This window comes from Rissa tridactyla, chromosome 10 (genome assembly GCF_028500815.1).
Source record: "Rissa tridactyla isolate bRisTri1 chromosome 10, bRisTri1.patW.cur.20221130, whole genome shotgun sequence".
NCBI classification, from domain to species: domain Eukaryota; kingdom Metazoa; phylum Chordata; class Aves; order Charadriiformes; family Laridae; genus Rissa; species Rissa tridactyla.
In genome coordinates, this window is record NC_071475.1 from 10118042 (window position 1) to 10143016 (window position 24975).

A 24975-nucleotide genomic window follows, 5' to 3' on the forward strand; every position below is an offset into this window, starting at 1 on the left:
TGTTGTATGCCTCTCTGTAGTGTCTTTAAAGTAGTTTTGATACTGTCTGGACATCATGTGTATTTTTTTTTTTAGCTGGCAGTGTGATATATTTTTTTAAATTTTTTTTTAACTGCTTTGTAAACTCAGCTATGGAACAGTGTGGGGATATTTTCCAGCCTTCTATTTACATTGGGTTTTTTTAGTCCTCAGATCATTACAGTTTCATTATTACCACTGAATTATTAAAGTCACCCAGGCTCCTGTGTTGACATCTCTTACCTCAACTGTCCTTTTTGGCCATGACCTTTATTGTATGACGGTTGCATCCTGCAGGGGGGGAATAATAACACAGAGACAAAAGCCATTTAGCAAGAGGAGTAAAAAAATGTTTAAAAATAAATAATTAAAATACTGTTGTAATGGAAGCTGACTATTCTGTGTTATGTAAGGCAATGGATAATAATGTCTGTCTAATATTTTGTTTAGAGAATGGCAGTGGTCTCTGCAATGTCCTGGGTCCTGTATTTGTGGATAAGTGCCTGTGCAATGCTGCTCTGTCAGGGGTCCCTCCATCACACTTTCCAGCAGCATCACCTGCACAGACCAGGTAGGACTGAGATCAGCTGTAAGATACCATAAGAGTGCAGGCTTTCTGCCCATGCTTATGTTTGTCTTGATAATTGATTGAATAATCAAAAAATCTGTTTTGCTATTTAAGTTTTATGAGTTGCTTGCCTCTATATTGCACAGCATCTTTTTTGGGTTGGTCTAACATGTGTTGTCCTTTGCCAGTCTGATATTGGAATAGTCATCCTTTAACGTCTTCTAACAACTTCCCAACACAGGAATCCCGTTTTGGATAACTGTTCAGTTTCTCTGTCTCTTTCTCTGTCCTTATTCTATCTCCCCTTCTCCGCATTTTGTGCAGTTCCAGAGTGGGTGTGTAGCTCAAAAAACATTGTGACAGCACAGGTTTGAGTAACTTTGCAGTTATCTGACCCAAACTGGACATGGGTTTGTTACTTAAATTAATGGCACCAAACATCACTCGGAGTCACTAGTGTTTACTGGAGGTCAGGTGTTTGCCTTTAGCATAAATGAGAGAGTGAGTTATTCTCAGGTTCTGAAGTTTACCTCTGAAAATTGATGGGGTTGCGAAAGTGCAGCCCAGAGGAGAATTTGGGACTGTCTTTCAATGGAATTCAATACCTGTAAAGTCAGAATAAATCCCCAGGTTAGCAGTGGAGAATGCACCTCACTTTGACTGTTGTGATCCACAAAGACTGCACACCAGTAGTTTTACTGTGTTTTTATTAATAGAAATGGATCACATAACTTCTTCAACTGTTAATTGAGCTTTGAAGAATATGTGCCATGTTAAAAATTAAGGGGTTGGCATATTCTAGCACAGTATTATCATCTGGTTAAAATTAGAGAGGCCAAGAATGTTGCTTAACAAATTTGGATCCAAAGAAAGGTGGGAGAGGTTTTAAGAGCTTTAGAAATGAAAGATGCAAAGTGTTAACTTGCAGTGATGAATCATTTAACAATGTGGCAACTAATACTTTAATAGTTTTTCTTGATGTAATGGCATACCTTCAAAGATGAACAGTCTTGAACCGCAGGTCTTTAGCAAACTTAATGACTCAAAGCTTTTCCAACTACTTTCATTATCCAAAAGCTGTAGGTATTGGCATTGTCTTGCTTTCTTTATAAATAAAGTATGCATAGTATAGAGGAATAGACCAAAACCTTCGATAGACCAGCTCTCAGTAGCTATGGTAGAGGACCAGATTAATTAATGGTGTTATTTTTACTAGCTGGCACTGAAAGTTTGAAAGTATTTGAAGTTTTAGTGGCAAGGTTGTTATTTGGGACTTGCAGAGAAATGAACAAAATATTTATTAAAATGCATCTGTAAGTAACATTGCCGGTTACTTGAGTCTGCCCCCCAGTAAAGGAAGTTGGGGGGGTGGGTGGGATCAGCCCAGGTAAACAGATAGGTAAAAGGAAAATGTAATCTCGTTTTGTAAAATCAGTTGAAACAAGTGACATGATGAGAAAAAATGAGAGCTGGGCAGATTCCGAGCTCTGCAACATTTGCCTAAGCTTGAAAAATCACCTTTTTTATGAAGCAAGAACAGCAAGACACTGAATGCATACCAAGTGTTGGGGAAATGTGAAAAATGACAAAAATCTTTCACTCAGAGATGCGATACAGATAGAGTGAAGGTTTTACAGCTGCCTCATCACCTACTTAGAAACAGCCAAGCTTTCCCTCTTGCGAGCCTTTCTCAGGCAGCTTCTCCGCACCCTACGTGAGTAAGATTGATGGTGTTCTGATCCCAGGCAGCCAATTTCAGTCTCTCAAGAAATAATCCACTACGTTGACAGATGAGTGGAATTTGACATGATGTTCACCTCAGATTCAGATTGTGCTGCACCTGGGAAGTACCAGCTAGTGAGCGTCCTTTAGGGAAACTGTTAGAGATTTTGGACAATTTCTGCTGTCACAACAGAAAATCAAGACAGTGTTTTTTATAAGGCCATGAATTTGCAGTCTGCCAACTGAATGTGAAAGGTTGTACATAAAAGGGATGGAAATATGTTAACTAGCAAACTGAGTGATTTTAATGTATTCAACTGCAGTCCCTGAGCACACCCTATTTTTCATATTTATAATATTAGGAATGCGTCATTTACTTTTAGTTAGTCACTGTGTAAGTAAGATTAAAATGTTCAGCCAAATAAAAGTGAATAAAAAATGGATGCAGATGAGCCAGTGCATAGTTTCAGTAATTTAATATTTGGTATATGAAATTTCAACTTATTGAATCATGGCAAATATAGTTGTAATCAATAGCATGCTCAGCATACCTTTTCCTTCAGTTCGTGATCTTCCACAGATAATGAGATCCTCTGAAATAAGAGATTTTGAGCTGCTCAACCCCATCATGGGGCTACTTTCGTACAAGATAATTAAAAAGGCAGGTTCCACCCCATCTTGTGCTTCTTATACTTGATGCATAGAAGAGTCTCAGTGAGCACAGGAAGCTGCAGGTAGAAGATAAAATCCTCGTGGAGTGTATTTAACATAATAAGCTTGAACTGAACTCGGTGGATTAGCACAGTGAATATACCCATCTGTACTACTGCGGTTAATCCAGTTTTGAAACACTGGAAACAAAGGGCAATATATGAAAAGGTTAGGTCATCATCAGAGATGTCTGAGCTTGCTCTTTTCTTCTGAAACTTTCTTAAGCAAGGGTCTGAATGGGTTGAAATAGATTTCTACGCACTATGTGCAATCACAAAACCTTAAAGCTTCCATTTGGTGTAGTATAACTTTCAGTTTTATAATTCAGTACTTCTTTGTTCAGTTAGACATAGCAGAAGGTACAAACCTGAAAACAAATGCAATAAACCGCTTTACATGAAAGTATTTGTAATTGACTGTAGCTTTATTTTTCTCTGAAATGTTCACAGGTGGGCACAGATAGTAAGGGCATAGTAAACACTGCTTGAATGTAAGGTGGATGATGCTGTATTACTTGTACTTGTTCGTTCTTGTCTCATTAATGCAATGAAAAGTTTGAATGCTATTGTTAAGTAGCCTTAAGTATCGGTGGCTGTTCCTTTTGGCTATGATAGATGTGGAGGGTAGGGTACATTTTTAGGCTGCTTCACTAGGATCCAGAGGAGACCTTTGAAGTAAGCTAGCCGAACACCACTGCAGCGTAATTCCCCTTGGGTAATACGTATGGCTTTCCACAGTTTTTTTTATGATTATATTTCATTTTCATGAAAATTATGTTAGGCAAAAGACGTATGAAAGCATTCACAGGAAATAACTTTATGTAGAAACAAATCTCCATTTTTTTTCTTCAAGCATGTCATTTCTGTGTGATTTAATAAGAAAGAGCAGTAATAAGAAGAATTCCACATTGGCTGTTTTAGGCTCTGATATACGCACAGTTGTAGAGCTGTTGAATTGGCCTGAGGATTAGAGTGGACAGGTTGTGATTTGCAGAGTTAGCTGAGTGCCTGTGATAGTCCGTTGATCATCTGATTGATGGGATTGACCCTACCCAGAGGTAGGAAGTGAAGTAGATGCTGGCATTTGGTAAGACAGCAAGATATTAACAAAGCAGAGGGTTCAAGTTTTAAAAAAAAAAAAAAAAAAAAACAAAAACCACTCCCCAATCATGCAATTTTTACCAAATTTTCTGGCTTTGTTCCATAAATTAGGGATGTTTTGCTCCTAGTGAGGACGATCACCTAATACTGGATCACAGTGGACAGCACTGGCCATGTGTTGGTAAAAAATACAGAAAGCACATTAGATTCACCTGTAAGTTGATGCGAAATAATTAGCTACACATCAAGGATGCTAGGTTAGTCTTGCATACAGTGTAAAGATGTGAGGCAGACATAAGCAGAAACACGTACCTGCTGTAGCAATGCTGACATTTGCAAATATGTTAATTAAAAATAGGCCTCCTCAGAGGAAGAAATCATGGACTGAATCAAGGCTGGAACTGCATGTCTACTAAACATGAAGTACCTTTTATTGTGACAGTAGTTAATGATGTGCCCATTAAAAATCATCTCAAGAAGTGATTCTCTCTACCTCATATTACAATGAGGAAAATCCATCTCAAAGCAATTCTGCACAAACTAACAAGCAATATCAACCTAAGGATGCTCTGAGCAGGTTTCTCAGTAGGCAGCATTTTGCAGAAGCTTGAGTCTGTGCCTGTGAGCGAAGTATTTCTTAGTTCTGATCTTGGCCTTCCCACTGTTTTTTATAGCCGTGGGGGGAAAACACGTATTTTCATATTTCAAAAGGTCTGCTATTTTCATATGCCCCATATATGTGGCTATTCAGTTCAAAACAGACTGGGAAGAACGTTGGTCTGAATCTAATTCTCAGAAAGTGTAAATAAAATATTGTCTTCACTTTGCAGAGCAACTGAGATCTGGAAGATGAATTCAACAGGATTTTTACTCTTGGAATTGATAGAGCGAGTGTAGGACTAGGTAGTTAATATATAAATGTATACAGCTTTTGTGATTAGCAAGAATTGCATTACATTAATCATACACTGTGAATGCAAACTCTTGCCTTTAGTACACAATGTCCAAATTGTCATGCAACAACTTAGCCAGTATCCAGTAGATCACCTCACGGATGTGAAAGCTGACAAATGGTATTTCTTGCTGTATTAATTAAAATGAACAAATTTATAAGCTCTAAAGGCTGATTTGATCTCACTTGCACCAGTAAATGCACAGGAGGCACCATATATCCTGGTTTGTTCACGATCAGAAAATCCAGTTCACAATGAGCTATTCCAGTCGCTCGCTGGAAATCATCTCTCTCATGATACCTTTCTGTCACATACCTCTGTCCTTCACAGTCTGTTCTTGAATATGTGAAACTACCAACTGCTAAGTAAAGAAATCCAGGTTGGAGGTGCTTACTCAGTTCCTGGTCACATACAAAATACACTTGGATGTGTGTGGACAAACATATGTATTTTATATAGGCAGAGAATGTATGTAATGAAATCAATACTTAAGGATGAGGTAGGATTACTAGCAGTGTGATAGCCATGAATTGCCTACTGTGATTGTGTGGTACACTTGTTTACAACAGCAGACTTTATTAGAAGTATCGCACACTGTGATTTTTACTTATTTTTTTCCCCCTCTAAAAACATCCAAAAGAGAAAAAACGTGGCTATAGGGTGTGTTTGCAGCCAGAGGGTTAAGTATGTGTTTTTCTGGGGTCTGTAGCCTGTTACTTTAAGGGACTCCCCTCTCTCAGGTAAAGGGGAAAGGGTAGGCAGGCATTGCCAAGGAGCCACCAGTACTCAGTGGAGGGTCAAAGGCACGAGGACACCTCTCTTCACAGGAGAAGGGTGCGTAGCTGGGAGTCTCACAGCTCGGTTGCAGGTAGAGGAAAGCTGTCACCAGTCATGCTGCTGAATGTGATGCCTTGTTGCTTCTGATCCAGGTAGACGAAGCAACCTGAGGGGGAGCAGGTGTTGCAGCTTGATGGACTGTGAAGAACAGCATGGCTAAGGTGCACGGTGGGGCACTGAGCAGACCGCTGTGCCCAGCGTGGCTCTGCAGGAGCTGCTGGAAGCGTGGCCGTGTTCCCTGCGATTGTCCCCGCCACACACCTTGTGCTAAAGTGCAATGGCAAGGTGCTACCAGTGGTATTTTGAGAGAAAGGACATGCCTTTTACACATGTGGCTTGCACTGGCACTGTCTGGTGCTCTGGTTCAGTCCTCCCTGCTCTGTCCTTCCTCCCGACCCTGCTTCTGTCCCTGTCCCGTGCCACTTCAGCTCTCAGGGCCGTCTGCAGGCAGCCGCAAGCAAAGCACATCCCTCTTTACGTGGCAGAAGCTGCTCTGGGGAAACAGAGACCAGAAAGCGCCTCTTGCTGCGATGGCCCCAGCAGGCATCTTCTCCTCCCACACCCGTGTGCTGAGCCTCCATCTCCTAGTGCAGCCTGGGGGCCTTGGTGAGTCATGGAGGGACCTTTCAGTGCACCGCACTATTTGTAGCGCTTGCTGTCATGGTATTAGAGACTGTGAGAATTCATGCTATGGTGGTTAAGTCCCAAGGAAAATTTGGCACCTACAAATATAAACCCCAAAGGCAAACTACATTGCTCTGCGCTGAAGTATTTCTGCTGATAACATCAGAAACCTGCCTTTAATGATTAGCCTACTTTAGTCCAAGGCTCATTTATATTTTAAAAGGCAATATCCAAGTGCATTTCCTCATAAGATAGATGTGTTTTCTCCCATTAAGTTTCATATTGTTTTATCCTATCCCGCCTATAATCTTTGTATTTCCTTTTGAATGTTTTCTTTTCCACTCTGCTGTGAAATCAACCTTTGCTGTGAGCAAGATTTATTTTCCTGATGGGATTCAGCATTTTTGCGATTTCCAGAGATGCTCTGTACAGAACAGTTCTCTCCAGCTAAACAACTTCTTTTTTGGTTTTTTTTTTTTGTGTGGCGCTGGTGCTGGAGATTTCTTTTCATTGTGCTCTAGGCAGGGACTGCAAGGACTGCAGCACAGTTGGACTCTAAATTTATGAGACTCAGTCAATGATGCACAATGGGGAATTGAGGGTGTAAATTAAGCTGAATGAAGTTACAAAGCCTCACGTATGTATCTGTGACTCATATTTCTATGCTCTATTTAGAAGATTGTTATGTGACATCTCTCTCTTGCCTTCTGTATTCCTATCAGAACAACGGGTTTCCCCTCTTCCTTCACAGTGGGTGAAGAAACCAGTCCTGCCCTTCTTGAATGGCCACGTCAGTGGCAGCAGGTGCAGGGCCACTGTTGCTATCATATAATTCTGTCATAGTATTCCATTGTAATCCTTATTTTACTTTGAGAGAACAGCTTTGTTGGGAACTGAATTGGTGGCAGGAATGGAGGATCGTACTAGTTCTTGGATGATGTGAAAGTGATTTCCTTAAGGATCACCAAGTGAAGCACGATTCGTGGACAATCTGTTATCTCAGATGGCTGAATTTCCTTCGACCAGGGTGCCCTCATTGTGGTGTCTTTGAGCTACAAGTAATCTGGGAATAGTCTGCTCTACATCAGCAGCTCCCACCGACAGTCACGTGTGCTGGGCGCTATTTAAAATTGTGCATAAATATTTCTTCTGTGAGCTGTGAAGTTTTAATGCATATCATGCGCCTTACCTCTCACTAAATGAACAGGCAATTAAAAAGCAGTTTAAATGGTGATCCTTGTCTCTTGATTATTAGGAGAGCTGCTGGTTCAGATCAAAATATGCATTGAATCTGTCCTCATGCATAATCGAAAACTACTATTGGATTAATTTTGTTTTCTGTAGATGACAAATCTGAATTGAGAGCCTTCATTGTGAATCTATGAAACACAATGAGCAAAAATCACTTCTGTAGTTAACTTGTGTGGAAGTGAAGGTTATATTGATGGACAACTTGATTGGAAAACTCCCATGAACATAATGTCAGTTTATTGGAAAGTGGGGAACGTGGAATTGTGATTTCCTTTGCTGTAAATATCAGCAGCCAACAGGCACTATATATCAGCCTGAGTCCAGGCAAGAGCCTCACGTTCTTAACTGCACACGCTCTGATAAAACTTTATTATCTTTTTTTAGTGTCCTCATTAATGCTCTTCAAAAATGCTGTTAAATATTTCTGGCAAGCAAAGCTTCAGCATAATTTTACTCTATTGTTAAGGATTTATTAATGATAATCTTTTCTTGCAGAGTCTATTTATATTTGATCATGACATTAATTGGTTGCCAAAACAAACTACAGTTAATTGTGTTTAATTAAGTGGTTGGGAGCAAGCAAGGATAGTTTATTTGGGAAATCGGTTTCATTGATTTATATGTTTATTTTTTAGAAGAACGTGAATAAATGAAGGGAACCTATTGTTAAGCTCCTTTTTCCGTACATACTATCCAGGAATCATCAATAACACAGTTGTGACTTTGGACAGATTCAAGAGTGGAAAAGAATTTGTATTCTATATATTTGCCTATACAAATCTGTTAGGAAGTCAGTATTCACTTTCTGAATCATTCTGAATTCAAATAAAACCTAAACCCAAGCAGAAATAAGCTCAAGTAACACTGAAACTAACGGGAAGGTAGTGTTCAGAACAACACGTGTTGAAAAAATGCATTGCAGAGGAAAACTTAACTTCATTTCAGGTTTGGCTAAAGGTGTTTTGGATAAGGAAGGTGTGATAAAATACAGTAAGATATGAATAGATAAATGTTTTCTATGATAATTATAGTAATACAGTGTATAGTTATATTGTATTTCTATGATACAGTAATTTCTATATTTTCTATCATGCATTTCAAAATCCACTAATTTTACACTTCAGAAGCTTTTGAACACCAGCCTATTTCATCTTGTAATGTAAAATCAGAACTGAGTGGAGAATCCGGAGGACATAATGTTTTTTTGAGGAGTCAATTTCCTAAGTTGAAACTGTAATTTAAGAAAAATAGTAGTTTGGTATCTTTGTGCATTCCTTGTTTCTGCCTTGATATTCCTTTTTTTTTTTTTGGGGGGGGGGGGTGGGGTGGGGCGGGAGGAAATAATCTGCATAAGGTTTCTGTTATCCCAGCATCTACCTGAAAGAAGGCATCCTGATAAACGAATAAATCCTGTCTGGAAGCATATATTCAGATATGCCAGCAGCTGCCTCTTTTTCCCAAAAGAAATTGAGACCTCACAGACTTCAAATCCAATACCAATGCAAATATGAGGAAGGGTTTGTGTGTCCCCCTAGCTAGTAGCAGCTCTTCTTTTGGTTTGCAGCAGAACTGAAATTAAAGGAGAGGTCTAATGTTTTCAGAATTTGCCCTTTTTCCCCAAATCTCTGCTGATTTAATAAAAGGTATTTCCTTAACTTGTGGTTTAAGCAAGATTTTTGATATCAGGGCTACACTAATACCGTTTGCTGTGAGTATCGTCAACTCATCAAGTTGCTCCTCTTGGTTACTTGCATGAGATGCTTTCGAATTTGGGCGGTCAGTCAGCCAGAAGTCACTATTGTGTGTTGAAACAGAAACTCAAGGGATGAGCTGAAGATAAGAGGCTTTTGAGTTTGTGATTGGTTTCAGTGTACTAGGGCAGGATCTGACAGAGAATGATTGTGTCTAAGCCAGCTCCCACATCTGCAGTATAATTATTTCTGCAGTAATATCATATTTTTGTGAGGCTTTAAAATGGAGCTTCTGTGTCATCTGTCCCACCCCACCCCCCCAAGTAATTAGAAACTGTCTTTCCGTGGCTAAAACCTCAGTGCCTTCTCCATCAAGTCAGCCGCCTGGGTGGTGTTTATCTTAACCTTGTTGTGAGTTTCTCCAACAAATAGATGACTCCTTTAGTTCTAATTTAGTTTCTCTTGGTATGTCTATTATCTCTTTCTAGTTGGCAGGCAAGGAAATCAGTTGTGCATCAAATGAAACCATTTGTCATGGATTAGTGCATGCAAATGCCTTGATAACAGCAATAGACAAAAGCTGGCAAGCGTCTGAACGCTAACTTCGGAAAAGAAAATTAATAAGGCCAAAACACCAGTGACAGCAGTCCCTAAATGAGATTATTCAATGCCTGAGAGCAAGGTGACTCTTCTATCCCCTTCCTTGCCATTTTTTTTTCTCTTACTGAAATCTTAAGACATCAGGGTATTGCAGTGACCCCTGCGAAGTGGATGAGTGTCCGTGGGAGCCCCTGGCTTTCCCAGGGCTGCTTGATGTCAGGACCTTCCCTCCGTCTATTCAAACCCTTCTGTATCCACAGCAGAGTCGGGAGATGGGATTCATAGTTGTGCAAAAGTAGAGAAGACCATTGGCAGAAGATCAGCGCGTATATCCCAGTTTGTCACAGCACACTGGAATTCAGTAGAGCTGCCAGGCGGGATACCTAAGTGAATCATGTTGAAGTGGAATAGATCTTCCTCGGTGTCTTGGTTAGAAATATTTTGCATTTCCCTTTTCCCCGAGGACAGAATTGGGTAATTGTTTAATGCTGATCTCCTACAGTTGATAAGACACTGAATTGAATGAGTTGACAGCAGCTATTAGATATTTATCTCATGCTTGTGTTTGTTACTCCAGGTTTTTTTTACAAGCCTGGTTGGACTCTTTTCAGTCCTAAAATTAAGTGTGGGCTCTGCCAATTTCCCCACTCAAAGGATGGTGTGAGGAAGAGCTGAGACAGTTGTGGGAAGGAATTTTGAGATGCCCTGACTGGGAGCAGGCTATGGACAACAAGCATCTTTTGCACATTTTATTTCCAGCCCCCCCAAACCACTCTTATGAGAGCACCAGACACAGACACTGTAATTTAGTGTAAGGACCACAATGTAGACAGATTACCTGCTGTCTTCTCCTGGGGTTTTACCATGTTTCATTCCGCCCCCCCCCCCCACTGCTTATTGTATTTCTAAATCTGTCTCCCTTCCCTTAAATCAGTTTCCTTTATTTTCTTTTAAATCTTTCTTTATGTAAGCTCTTACGGCTCTCAGTTTTAAAAAAGGCTCTCTGAACCTCCTCCTCTTAGAGTCAATGTACCTTGATGTGCTGTTTTAGCAATAAAATGCCGCTTGATTTCATCCCAATTAGAACACAACCCACACTTTTATGAAATAGTTTCAAACGTTGTTATTTGGAAATAATCAAAATGGAGCTATTTGATCAAAATATTTGAAATGTTAAAATACATTTTTCACTTTCTGATATTGACACCATTTCTAACAAAAACTGTGGAAAATATAAATTATAATCTCTTTCACCCATAGGAAAAAAATTATTTCTGTTGATCAGAATTTTCCAGTGGGAAAAATTTCACAGGTACTTTGTGCCTGTCTCTGCAGCAGGCTGTATGCAAGGCAATATACTATCGGAGTTGTTCCTGGGTTTTGTTGCCCCCCCTCTGCCCCTATGCTTTGATTTTGTGTATTTGTGCTGGAAGCAGACCTTTGCTATTTACACCCCCAAAGTTTATCTCTGTTTTGATGCTGTAGCGTAGTCAAGACACCTTGTTGAGGCTGTGATGTTGCCACAGACTAACTGTGTCGGTCAGATTGGGTAAGGCAGGCTCTGGAAAGCAAACTCTTGGCTGAACAGGACTAGTTCTGAAAATGAACAAATGTCGGTGATAAAAATAGGTGCAAATTAAAGGGAAAGGGATTTTTCCTTTTAGTGTGAATCATTTGATGGTTTCCCCTAGTAAAACAGTTCCTTGACTTTTTAGATTGGATTTGAATTGGCTTTGAGCTGCCTGTTGCTGTGTGGCATTTTGTGATGATGTACCTTCTATGAGCAGTGTGGGATCAAGCAGTTCTTTTGTACTAGTCACACTCTTCTGAGGTTCAGGCTATGCAAGTCCCCCCTGAACCATGTTCTTATGTAAATTGAATTATTTGCTTAGTGTTTTTGTTTTCTAATCTATCAAAGGTGCAATCTATAGTGTCTAGAGATGGAAAGAAATTACAAAGCGGTATCGTATTTATGCTGAAGTCCTTCTGATAAGGATTGTATGTCTTTAGTATGCTGCTCCCTGCATCTGAGCGACTGTGCTCTTTAACAGGTAAGAGGAGATTATCCCTTAGTCCTGACAGAATCTGTGAATCAAATTCTGTAAGGGGAAATTCATACGGAGTTTAAAATGCAAACCCACTTTCAGATGTAACTAGCAAAATCATTTCCTCTGTATAATACGTGTACGTTGTATGAATTAGTACCTAAAGTTTCAGAGGTCATGCTGTCAGCTGTGTCCTGTCTGCTTTTAAAGTGCTTTAATGTCCAGGTTTCACAGAGGAACCAAGCAAAGATATGAACAACATTCAAATATGCCTTTGTCAGGAGGGATTTTTCTGTATTCTAGTAGCACATACAGATCTCAGAACATCCATATTTGCTATAAAGAAACCACAGTTTTACAGGACACCCGACTAACACCTGCCTTCCTGTTTCGTTCTTTTCTTTCTCTTTATGCCCAGCCGAGGGCCAGTCGATCCCCCTGTGCAGTCTGTACGCAGTATCCAGCAGTGGAATATATCATCTGAGGAAACTGAGATCTCAATCATGAACATATGCAGGGCAGCTGAGATGCAAATAAGTGGGGCTTTGTTATTCTGTTCCTCATGTAGCCTCGTTAAGTGAGATTGGTGGCTGCCAGACACTGTCCACCCAGCTGGTACCCGCAGCCAGCATCCCGTCCCTAGTGCTCCCGCCTTGGCATGGCTTGGTGTGCAAGTACAAGCATCGCTGTGAGCTGGGTGGTGGATCATGGAGGCTCTTAGCTCCCTCTTTTCATGAAATCAAGTGCTTTAGTGTAAGCCAACTTCACGCTGGCTTAAACTTTCATGGTAGTTAAGCTACAATCTATCAGACTGCCCCAGCTGTGAGGTGTAAAGAGCCTTCACGTTCACTTACTGTTACTCAATTGACAAACAAGTTGTACCGTTGTAGTGAATTTTTTCCCCTGTGTCCATGTTCTCAGCTGAACCACAGGCTCAGCGCACGCAGACAGGCAGTACAGCGGCTGCTTCAAATGTGGAACTTCCCACTTTTAACTTAATTGCTTCCTTTAAAAGATGAGAAGCTTGGGCCTGTCTTTGGACAAAAAGACTCACACTTCAAGTGTGTTTCTCAGTTGAAGGCTACGCTTCCCACCAGAGTTTTGTGCAGTGCTTCCAATCTTTCACAGGCAGCATAACACTGATTCTGCATAACTCTGAGTGTAATTTTTTGTAACATGTCTGACTTGCAAATCTTGTTAACTGCACACTGTTATCTCAATATGCTTGCAGGCCAGCTACAGCAACATAAAAACTTGTGGCAAGATAAATCATGTTAATTGTTTTTAATAGAGGGGGAAAATTCAGATCTCCTGATTGCTTCTAAAGACACAGATTGCTGTGGGGAAGGACCTAGAAGATTGGTCCCAGAAGAGGACTGTGCTCTGGGGCTTCTAGCTGGAAAATCACCTGCGAACATGTGAATGCTGTGGTTGGGTTTTGAGCCAACTACAGAAGTTTTGCTTCTTGCTTGCTGGGACCTAGAAAACCTCCAAGCTGGGGAAAGGTCTTCTCTGTTATTCACTTCTGTTTTGCCAACAGAGAGGCTCAGTGGTTATATTGCTATTTACCAGTGTCGTCATGTTTCCTGGCAGGATTTCATGCTGTTGTAGAGGCACAGCAGAAATCCCATGTCTCGGTTTATATGGGATCACCTGGTTGGACTTGGGAGTCCTGGCAAGGGATCCTCTTCCACAGGGTCCTTTTCCTCTCGTGCAATGAAAAGGTGACTGAGCTTCAGCTGATGTCCACTGCCTGCCTTGCAGAGGGTGTCTAGAGGCTCTTGTTAGGCCTTGAGAACCAAACTAGGACTTGATTCCATCTGTTTTGCTGAATTGATGTGAGAATTCCTCATTTTAACCTCTTGTGGTTATAAGCTTTTACGTGCTTGAAGAGTTGTAGCAGATTTTCTTTTCTATTGTGACAATCGTTTGTTTATTTTCGTAGGCTGAAGGAATACAGGGCAACACTCTGCATTTTGCAAAGCAGTGTTTCTTTTGTTGTGTGACTAAAGCAGTGTAAATAATTGATTTTTATTTTTTTTATTTGACAGCCAAAGCAAGATATCAAGTGTTGGTTTGGTGCAATATTTACATTTTTAAATTAGTTTAGAATAACTCGATTGTTTTTCTTACTAACTGGGAAAGAAAAAAGAAAACAAAACCTGAAACAATTTGTCAGATTTCTAAACACTGAAAGAAAAGCAAGGAAAAGGCCAGATTAAATTAATAATAATAAAAAAAAAGCCTAGAGAAGGTACTGCTTCTTTCCTTAAACAGAATTGAATCGGAGTATCTCTAATCAGAAGTTGTGCTCTGCTGTAGGTGTTGACCCTTCATCTTCTTTCTCCCAGAAATAGAGCTGTGGTGTTAAGATATTCCTGGTACCTCTTGAGTTTTCCATTTTGAATAAATAAGAAGGTAATCAGGAGAGCAGAGATTTTTTTTCTCTCATTTGCTATGAGATGGCAAAAAAAGCCAGTCCATTGCTGACAGTCTTCATGGCTAATGTAGTGTTTTATGTGAGGTTGAATGGGCTTTGAGACAGGCCCTACCCCTGCCAAAAATTGAAGAGGTGGAAGAGGTAGTGCTAAACTCGGCTGCTAAAACTGAGCATGCAGCTCTGCTCTGAGCTGGTGGGGGCTCTCGTATGGTGGTGGCAGAGGCTACTCATTGAGAACTAAATGCGTGTGAAAAGGAGGCTTTAACAAACAAAGGATGGGTATTTTAAAAATACCTCGTTGCATGGTTTAGCCTCCAGGAAGGGCATCCTTTGGGTGGTTTTGCTTTTCTTTCAGAAGGAGGAAGCTGAACCACAGCCTGCTAAATCTCAGCGTGGTGCAGTAGGCATAGATTTTCTGCCATTCTTCTGATGCGTTTGAACATATGGCTTGAACTGTGGCTTCCCTCACCCTGCTTGCAGTTTGGAGGAGGCCAAGGCTGTGCCCCAGCAGAGCACCACTCCTCGCCTCTGCTCATCCATTCAGAAAGAAGCAGGAGCCCACAGGGAGGGACAACAAAGGTTTGACAAACTGATCTTTGTCTGTGGTGCTGTTGGAGTGTTTTGCTGACTTCTCAGTCATATCAAGATCTTTGCTAATTTAATGAGGCAATTTCACTCGTCAAGGTGACAGTTATCCATGTCAGAGACCAATACTCCTTCTCCTTTACAATACACTTGTAGGAGTGATTTTGCTGTCCTTGAAGAAACACAGACTGGAATATCACTTTGAGAGATGCTTCTAGTTTGTTTGTTTTGTTGTTTTTTGTTTGTTTGGGTTTAACTTGATAGCATCTGCTTTTGTCATTTTTATGTAAACTCAGCTCTGCTTTGCAAAGCACCACTGTTCTCTTCTGGAGAAAATGTGATCATCTATCAGCAGTGTTGCTATGTCTGTGTGCTCTAATACTAACAACTGAATCCAGAAGTTATTTAATCTGTATTTACTTGTGCCTTTTTCATGACAAGTTCTTGGGGGGTGGGAGGGAGTGTGGTGGGGTTCATGAGTGGCCATACTGGATTTTAAGTAAGACTAATTACAGTAAATTAGTTAGGGATTATGTGGCAGAGACCTTTAGTGAAATACAGACTTGTAATAAATAAATAATTCTGGTAGGAACTTACTTGGCAGTTTTGTAGTTGTAGGAACCAAATTTTGGTAAAGCAGAATGAGAGAGAGGCTGAGATCTAAGGTTAAGACCAGGCTGGACGGGGCTTTGAGCAACCCGGTCTGGTGGGAGGTGTCCCCGCCTAGGGCAGGGGGTTGGAACTAGATGGTCTTTAAGGTCCCTTCTAACTCAAACCGTTCTATGAATCTATGATCTTGTCAACAACATGGCCCGTGGTGTGGTGGTTTGAGCACTTCCCTGGAAGCTGATTCAGATGAAGGACTTGAATATCAGTCTTCCACTGGGTTGTTGAGTTTGTCTGAATTTTTCCTTTCCTGGGGAGAAAGTCTGATTCAGGCAGCAAGCCGCCCGTTCAGCACACAGGGAGCTGCGGCATAGCCTGGCAGCAGCACAGCATAAAGACCAAGGATTGTTTTTTTCAGCAGCACAAAGCACAAACTTCTTTCCAAAGCCTTGTGATTTTTGTGAAATTACCAGCCTATTTCTGCATGATGCCTTTTCATGTCGTTAGCCAGCTCAGTGGACGATCTGTAGCTGTCAAATCTTGCAGAGCCCCAACTTTCTGCCAGCAGAAATAGAATGGGGTGTAAAACACTTAGGGTTGGTTTTGACAGCCCTTCATGTGGAATAGAAAATGTAGATTCACTTCATAACTGACAAAGAGCTGATTATTTATGTTTCTTAGAAAACAACTAAGAATGTCTAAGAATCTTTTTTTACCATTATTTATGACTTTCCATGTATTTTCACGTCATTCTTTTTGAATCATGACAAACTGAGATTAAACAACAAACAGCCCCTGAGATCTGTCGTTTTTTTCAATGATTTACATAGGATGGTACCCATAAACTACGGAGGCAGCTATCGGATACTGTGAATGAACAAGTACTTTATGGTGTAGTTTTGAGAAACATCCCATGAATTCTGTCTGCAGAAGGTAATGGTGCCATCCCATAAAAAAGGGGGCTTAATGTTTCAGGACACAAAGCCATGAGGCAAAGGTGTAAATTTTTAATTTTTTTTTAGCATTTTTAACATAATCCCATGAGGTTTTATGATGGATTATATCACTGTCTGCCTATCTCTTTTCTCATTGCCTTTACCATGTTTTCTAAACGTCAAAAGAACAAAAACCCACCTCCTGTATCATGAAAAGGATGAAGATTTTTCCGTCTTGGTCTGGTGCTCTGAATACTTTGATGTCTGTAATATAATTATTTTTCAGTAACTAATTTACCCACTTTTGGACACCCTCTTTTGTCTGAAGCATCTCCCTCTTCTGTAATGGGAAGTTTTGGAAAGATGTTATAAGAAAAAGAGGCTTAACTTTGTTCTGCTGCAAAGCCTTCGTATTTATGGCTAATGGTAATTATTTTATATGTTTTCTTTCATTACTGTTTGAGGAGGATGGAGGAAGGTGGCAATGTATCATCTTCCAAAATGAGAATTTGTGGATATGCATATGGCCAGACATGTCTAACCCTTCTGTTCTCAGTGGTGCAGGCGTATTCACATACAGACCTCTGTGCGCTACCTCATCTTGTAGTGCAGAGACCCATTTGTAGTGTACAGAGCTGGATTCCGCACTCATTTTCTTCACGGAACATTGTGCTTTGCTCTTTCCTTATTTCTTGTCTTCTCAAAATAGTCCATAGTGGCGGTATTCAAAGCAGCAAGGTTTAGTCAGTCTCATGGATAACTAAGTGATAAATGTTTCCCATCAGCTGACCAGGTCTTGCAGTCAGTTATTCAAATAGTCACAAGGGTTTGTGGTTTGGCTGTATTTCTGCTGGATCTTGACGAAGACTGAAATATTCCCAGTTTTGCTGTTGCCGAGGGCATCTTTCCTCATTGTACAAGTGCCACTCTGGAACAAGATGCTTCCCCCAGGACTGTGGTTTGTCACGGGCCAAAGTAGCAGTGGCGATAGCATTATAAGGGGCAGCAGAAAACCCCTATGCTGTGTTGCCCAGGGGAAATGAATGTTTCTGCTGCTTTCAGACTTCTTTTTTTGGTGTCCCCCCCCCCCCCCCGAGAGAATTCTGCAGCTACCCTAATAGCAGTAAAGACATCTGTTTGCAGCTGCAGAAGCAAGATGTGTCAATAGCCGCGCTGGGCAGGGCAGCGGCAGCAGCAATGTCACTGCAATGCTGGAAGCTCAGCACACACTCATTTTCAGTGTTTCTTGTCCGTGCACCCCCCAGGCCAGCCTAGTCCCCAGCGCACAGCCCTGTCAGACTTGAAGTGGTGCTGGCGAGCTGCGGTCCTGGTGGAAGGGGTGGTATGCGTGTCTCCTGCCAGCCCAAGGCAAAATCCCCAGCTGACCTGGGGAAGAAAAGGTGTCATCAGAGGCACAGGGCTTCTCTCGCTCTCTTCAGTTCATACGCACTTGTGATCTGCCCCCCCCCCCCCCCCCCCTTTTTTTTTCCCTGTCAGTGAAAACCTTCAGAAATATCACTCCATTGACTGGAAATATTTATCAGACTCCCTGGATCTTTATTATTTGCTTTGTTGTCTGCCTACCTCCACCCTAAAGAAAGAAGATACCCTTTTCTAACTCTTTTTTTTTTTTTATTTCTGTGCTCTGGTGGCCACATCTAGGCAGACCTCAATGCTTTCAGGGACTGTGTTTTCTAAATGGAGTACTTAAAATCATAAAGGATAAATGTATGAAACCTGGGAACAATGTCAATTATCCTGCCTTTCTTATCTAGAAACATTTTTCTTATTATATTTCGAATTATGATTCCTGTAACTAACTCTAAAGTATATACCTATTGATTCAAGTGTAGAAAATGCCCAAAGTGTCATTAAGTTTGCTATGACTGTTTCTGTCAGTATTTAATATTTGGGTAAGTGCAATTCCTGCTGTAAACAAAGCCATGGTAAATTGGTGGAAGGTAGTGCCTGTATGTGTACACATCCATACCTTTACTGTAAGCCAACTCATTTCCCTATTTACATTCCCCACACTCATATGGATTTCTTTCGTGGGGGTTTCAGGCACTATACGCTTCTGTACGTGTGGTAAGATTCAGAAGCTTCAAATCCACAAACGCAAGCTGCTTGGTGATCTTCTGGTAAATAACACCTGAGAGTTTATCGTTTGTTCAGCTTTGTGATAGATCAGAATTTGGATTTACAGCCGTTTGCCAGCCTGGTGGGCAGAGGGGTGTAAATCTCCTCCCCTCCAGGAGCCTCCAGCCTGGCAGCACCCGTGTGTCGTGCTCGGAGCCCAGCAGCGAGGGGATGCTTATGACCTCCCTGGGGAGGGACCGGTGCCTCCCTGCTCCGGCAGCTCCCGTGGCTGCCCTGTGCTGCAGCTGCCGCTTGACGTGGGCTATAGGGATCTGGTAGTTAGCAGAGAGTGGGGATTTGAGGTAGTAACAGGTTTTCTTTACAATAAGCTTGCCAAACATTTTGGTTTCATTACACTTCTGGCAGTGATAGATGTATTAATTAGCATTTTTATCACATAATAGTCTATAGCCTGAAAATGTCAAATTGTGAGCACATTTGTAGATTAGGTTTAGCTATTAGTGCTTTTCCAGGAATTATATATAGATATGTATTATTTCCTTATTGGCAATATTAAATCATCGTAGATGGAGAGCTATACATCTGTTCTTTATTCATTTTCCCCACCACCAGAAACATCAAGGCATGACAGCATCTCACCCAGCTGTCAGTATTTAAAGAGGTTTTCTCTTTTTAACTATAACTTATAATATGGCGGAGTGAAGGATATAAAGGTTTCATCAGTATGCTTTTCTGTAACTTAATTTATGTTTATTATTTTCTCAAGGAGGGAAACTTCCACGCCGACGAGGAGAAAAAGAGGTAGACTATGAAACATCATTCTTAATGGCAGCAGTGAAAGTGTTTCGTGCTTTGGGATGTTAGGGCAAGTCTGCAGGGAAATGGATTAGTAGGCCAGGAGTGGGTATTGTGATCAAAGTGCATAGTAAATTAATTTACCTCACACTCCTGCAATTTATCACGTAGATATCACCTCTGCACATGAAAAGATACATGAGTATGGATGCAATATTGCTTTAGTGCTTATATCTTATTCCAGAACTTAAATAATTTAATGCTCCTGCTTTAACCTTATTGAAATATTAAAACCCTGCAATCCCTTAGATTTGCTTTTGTTACAACTTTAACATTACACTTTTGTGTCATTATGACACGGGTTCATAATTGCAGCCCAGACAGGTCTTTGGCCATTTGAATAGAGAGTAAAACTGGTTTTGACTGGTAAATGCTAAGCAATCTCACCATGAACAAGGACACACATTATAAAGAAGGAAGAATTATAGATTCAGTGACATCAGGAGCCTTTTTTTAAATAACTTTTTCATTTGTTCACCCTTGCAACTTTTGGCTTGCGGTCATTTCCCATCTATATAACAGTTCTAAGTGATTTTTCAAGTTGCAGTAGTTACGCTTCACAATTAGACTTGCCTGGTAAACAGTTCATTAAAAATGCCTACTTCAAAGAAAGATGAAACAAATCTTTCAGCGGTTTTGATGGAGAATGGGACAAAATAAAGATCTGTCTATTGGTGAAGGGCCTCTAGGTTGGGGGTGTGTGTGCGTGCAGTGAAATTGAGCACGGAAAATGCAGTTATGTCCTGGCCTGAACTGTGGGGGCCACAGTTGTCATTTGTCATTTGCAGTTGTCATTTGCTACTCATGGTCCAGGAAAGTGCTCTGATGAGGGCATCTGTGCCTTTGACCAAAACCTGCCTTGCTCCTGGGCAACTCTTCCCCATCAAAATTACTGCCCAGTGGCTCTGCTCCTCAAAAAGTCCTCCAAAAGTTTCAACCGTACAGAATATGTGCTATTGGATTACAAAAAGATTTCCTAAAAAAAAAAAAAAGTCCCTGTTTGCTACAGTCACTGCACTTAATTGAATTTAGCTGAGCTGATCCCTGCTGCTCATGGAGCTGGCAAGCACAGTGTTGCGGAGGGAGAGGGTCTGCTCCTCTCCTGCTGTCCCATGTCCTCTTGCAAATGATTGCTTGGCTCCTGTCTGCAGAGCCACCAACTTCTTTAGCTGGAATCCCTTTATTGCCTGGGTTCCTCTAATTAATTACTTATCTCCAGGTCATTTAAAAACTTGATAATTGGTATATGTAGCTGTCTGTTTCCTCTAAAGTCTGAAACCATTTTATGTACAGCTTATCTAAGTGTACAATCAACTCAATTAATAGTAATTGCAATTTCTGAGATTCCCATGAATTCTTCAGTTTCTGAAGAGCAAAGAGTTTTCTCAATGGTTATTTCTGGGTAGAGGTCATGAATATCACTGTATTAATCTTTTTTGATTACTGAAACCTGATAACTCAAGTTTCTTCTTCCTAAAGTATTTTTTGTTCAATTAATTTGCTTTTACTGCTGGATTTAACACACGTTCTGCCATACTAAGTAACCTGCTAGTGAAACTACATCTTTTTAAAATCAGTTCAGACTTGCTTGTGACTATGATTGTTCTTGTCAGACTTACATTTGAGGAAAAACATGTACCTGAAAACTTATGGAAAAGTCAAATAAAAAAAATCCAATTACTCGCATATTTCAATTTACCTGAAATTTCTGCAGTGAAATACTGTTACTTCTAAATTTCTTGTGATTTTGACACCAACACAAGTGGGTTTAACCATCCTTTGCATAATTATTTATTTTTTTAGCATAGAATTACTAGTGTTTCTTGGAGGTCTTTTTCTGTTTACTGAAGTTGTAGGTCTCGCAGCCTTTACCTTCAGTATGAAAATACAACACACACCAGACATGGGGGTGGATATGCTAAGGGTGCTCTTTGCATCTGGCAGTGATGTCAGATCAGCCCAGGCTCTCATAGCTTGGCCACGCAGAACAAGGCAGATGCAATCAGCTGAGATCGGCTGCAGGGAATTGTGCGGGAGACAAGCTACACCGTGAGGGTGGCAGCGTTTCCAAAAGCTCGTTGAATGAGGTGGTGCAAACATTGGAACTCAGACTCCAAAACTGGCAAGAAAAAGGTGATGGAAGAAGTTGCTACTCTCATAGAGGAGGAGGAAAGCTTTCCAAAACAGGCAGTTGGCTCTCAGTTGAGTTTTCATTGTAGTGTTACTCCATTGGCAGAACGTAGGCACCAAGTAGGACCATATTGATTCAACGGTGTTTTACAAACGTTGCCCAAAAGACTTTGGGCAGTAGACAGCTGTTTTCTAGGGTTATGTATAAAAGCACCTTTAGACCCTGTTACTAAATGAGATTCATCAGTGGCTCATGTGAGAGATTTCAGATGAGCGAAGCGATTCATCACAGAAGGGAGTAAATGGTTAATCATGACATTTGATCTTAACTGGTGCAAAATTAATCTCTTCCACTGAGGTAGAAAATTTGTCGTGACAACTCTTGTTCAGGTCCACAAGAGTAAGCAGTATGTAACTAGGTCTCCAGGTGACAAAGAAGTGTTTGGGTCGTCAAAAGGGAAGAAAGAGGCAGCAATCTTCTTAGATTAGATGAGGCCAAAGCTACAGAACAGCTTTGCAATGTGCTATTCTAATCACAAATCAACGATATGCTGGGATTCAAAAAACAGATTAGAGATTTTGATGACTAATGAAAACATGTGCAGATATATTCAGATGTTGTTAGTTTTTAGCATATAAACCCCATTTTAATAGTATAAGCTTGCTATTCACCTCTTAACTTCATGTCTCTGGTGCAAATCCTGGTTATGCCTGCACTAAAAGTTGCACCTGTCTCTCTGATGTCTATGACATCTGGCTTTTAACTCTGATGCAATATAGCTGAACAAAATTCTAATCTTATGGCTAAAGCAGGACTCCTTATTGTGTCAAATCTCACTTTTCAGTATTGTCCACTGTGAATAATTCTATCCTGCCTGTAAACATGGGTGTCATCTTCAGCTCCTCAGTTTCTGTCATCCTGGCCACCTCTGAATCATACTGCATGAGCCATCTAAGATGCAATCGTTCAAGTTTACATGTGCAGCCAGAAGTTGTCTTAAGGCTCTTATCTCATGCCCTGATTATTTCTACCTTGATTTGTCTGTTCCGAAGTTTTATTATACTGTGCTAGTGTCTATCTGAAATGATGAGGCAAAGACCATCCTTAACCTGATGTACCTCGTCTTCCTTCTGTCCTGGTATCCCCTTTGCTATTGTATCAATCATAAACTGCTTGTTTTGGTATTTTTTTCTATAATAGCCTTTTTGGTCTATTCCCAGCAGATTTATTTCCTGTTTATTGTGTTGCACCTGCTTTCATGTGCATCTCGCATTGTGCAGGCTTTCATGTCGTTCATTCACATAGTACTTTGTGTATTTTTTAAAGTACCAAGCCACTGTAGTGTTAGCTGCTGTTGGGATAATGGATCAGATGTAACAATTGGTCTAATAATATATATAATAACTTCTCTGTAACTGAGGAAAGGTCTTCAAAGATCTGTACTTAGGGTAACAAATAAATTATTCTTAAACTCGGGCAACCGTGTCTGATCTACAGAGGCACCTCCTGGGACATACTGCTTTAGGAGCCCAAATGCAGGTTTGTACCCACTGTGGTTTTTTTTCAGCCAGGAGTTTTCAGGCATCTGGTTTAAAAGATCAGTTGTGTAAGGATTTCACTTCAACGGGTCTTAGTCCTCTGGATATGCCTTTCATAAAAAGAAGATTCTAGGCATATCCACACGATGCAAAGGAAAAGAGAGATGTCCTACTTGGAGCCTGTACTATCTCCAGAGCCAGCATAGCTGCACCAGGACTTACTAGCTTGAACTGATTGCTGTGTTCATTTGGTGCCCTTCTTCCCTCGCTGGGCTAGTTTCTGTACTGCTCCAGCATCACACATGATTAAAATCTACCTTCTGTGCTATGTTTTTCAGTATAGACTAGTTTTAAGATCTTTATCAGTTTAGGTGCTCATAAAAGTCAATATTTTAAACTTTATCAAAGATTATCTTAATTACACACATGTGTACGTGTGCTATGTGGTTCTCAGATTTTGTTAACAAACTGACATTATCAACAAAAAATTATTAAAAGATGTAGCCAAAACTTAATATTGATTGAATCACTTATGCATGTGAATATGCATAATATGGAGCACCCCTGATTTAATAATCTGAACCAGACTATGCTGCTCTGCAAGAAGGAAGATGTTATTAAAGTGAAGTATATGTCTATGGCCAGGCTATTGCTTTGCAAACTGTGGTGATAAACCTTGAGGCTTAGGTACTCTTGAAAATATCCCCTATAGAAAAGTGCATGCATTTGTTTATAATAATAGTCGGAGACTTAGAACAGGATTTCTGTTGGTGTTTGTAGCCCGTGCCCTGGCAGCACTCAATTAACCCAATGTTAGGGCCTCCAGGGTGACCTTCAGTAGAGGGGAGCAATCAGACACTTTTAATTTCCTAATTACTGAGTGGGGCTAATGGATGTATGGTGACATCAATTCCACAAAAACTATTCTTGTTCCTCTTGGGTTCCTCAGACTCCTTTACTTCTATTGATTGCATCTCTGCCCTGAAAAACGTATAGGTAGTGTGAAAGAAAGCTATTTTGGCTTGAGGTGCTGCAAGATCAACGCTGTCATAGTATATGTAGTGATTTTAATGTGATAGTCCAAAAAACAGGACAAGATACTGTGCTTGTCTCCCCTGAAATAATGGTTATTAATAATAATATGTTCTGTTTTTAAGGAAATAAATGTGGCACAGGGAATTCCCTCAGAGTTGAGGGGTTTAAATTGCTCCAGTCAATAGTACATATAATACCATCAGTAATAGTTATTAAACACAAACCTCCAGAAAGGAGAAGCTGACATTTAAAAACATCCATGGGTGCTCGCTACTTCTGTAGCTCAGCTGCTGGCTTACACCTACAGTGTGCTCACAAAGTGTCCCTTCTTCGCTGAGGATGGCTTCCTGAGCACGGGGACTGGGGGCTGGTGCAGAGCAGGCAGGTTCTGGGTTCCAGACCTTGCTGCAGGTCAGTGACCTGCCGTTGGGTTCGGTGGCCACACAACAAACTATTTCCTTTGCAGCGCTGGGCTACAGGATCCTGCTTTCCCCTCTCTAGCTTTTCTTACACTTCTTGGTAGCACAGCTCAAGCTCGTGTAGTGACCTAGAACTAAATAATTACTGTGCATAAAAGTACACATATTTACTGGAGTAAAATACTAATAAGTGTGGCACATAGTAATTATG

General features: G+C 40.7%; 1 protein-coding gene across 1 annotated transcript in view; it reads left to right on the forward strand.

The window, feature by feature from the left end:
• The first annotated feature begins 471 nt into the window (after positions 1-471).
• TAFA1 (TAFA chemokine like family member 1) overlaps positions 472-24975 on the forward strand; it is a 225784-nt gene continuing 201280 nt past the window's right edge. The window contains exon 1 of the mRNA XM_054216409.1: positions 472-589. Within this exon, the coding sequence (XP_054072384.1) occupies positions 472-589 (118 nt within the window). The remainder of the gene's footprint in view (positions 590-24975) is intronic.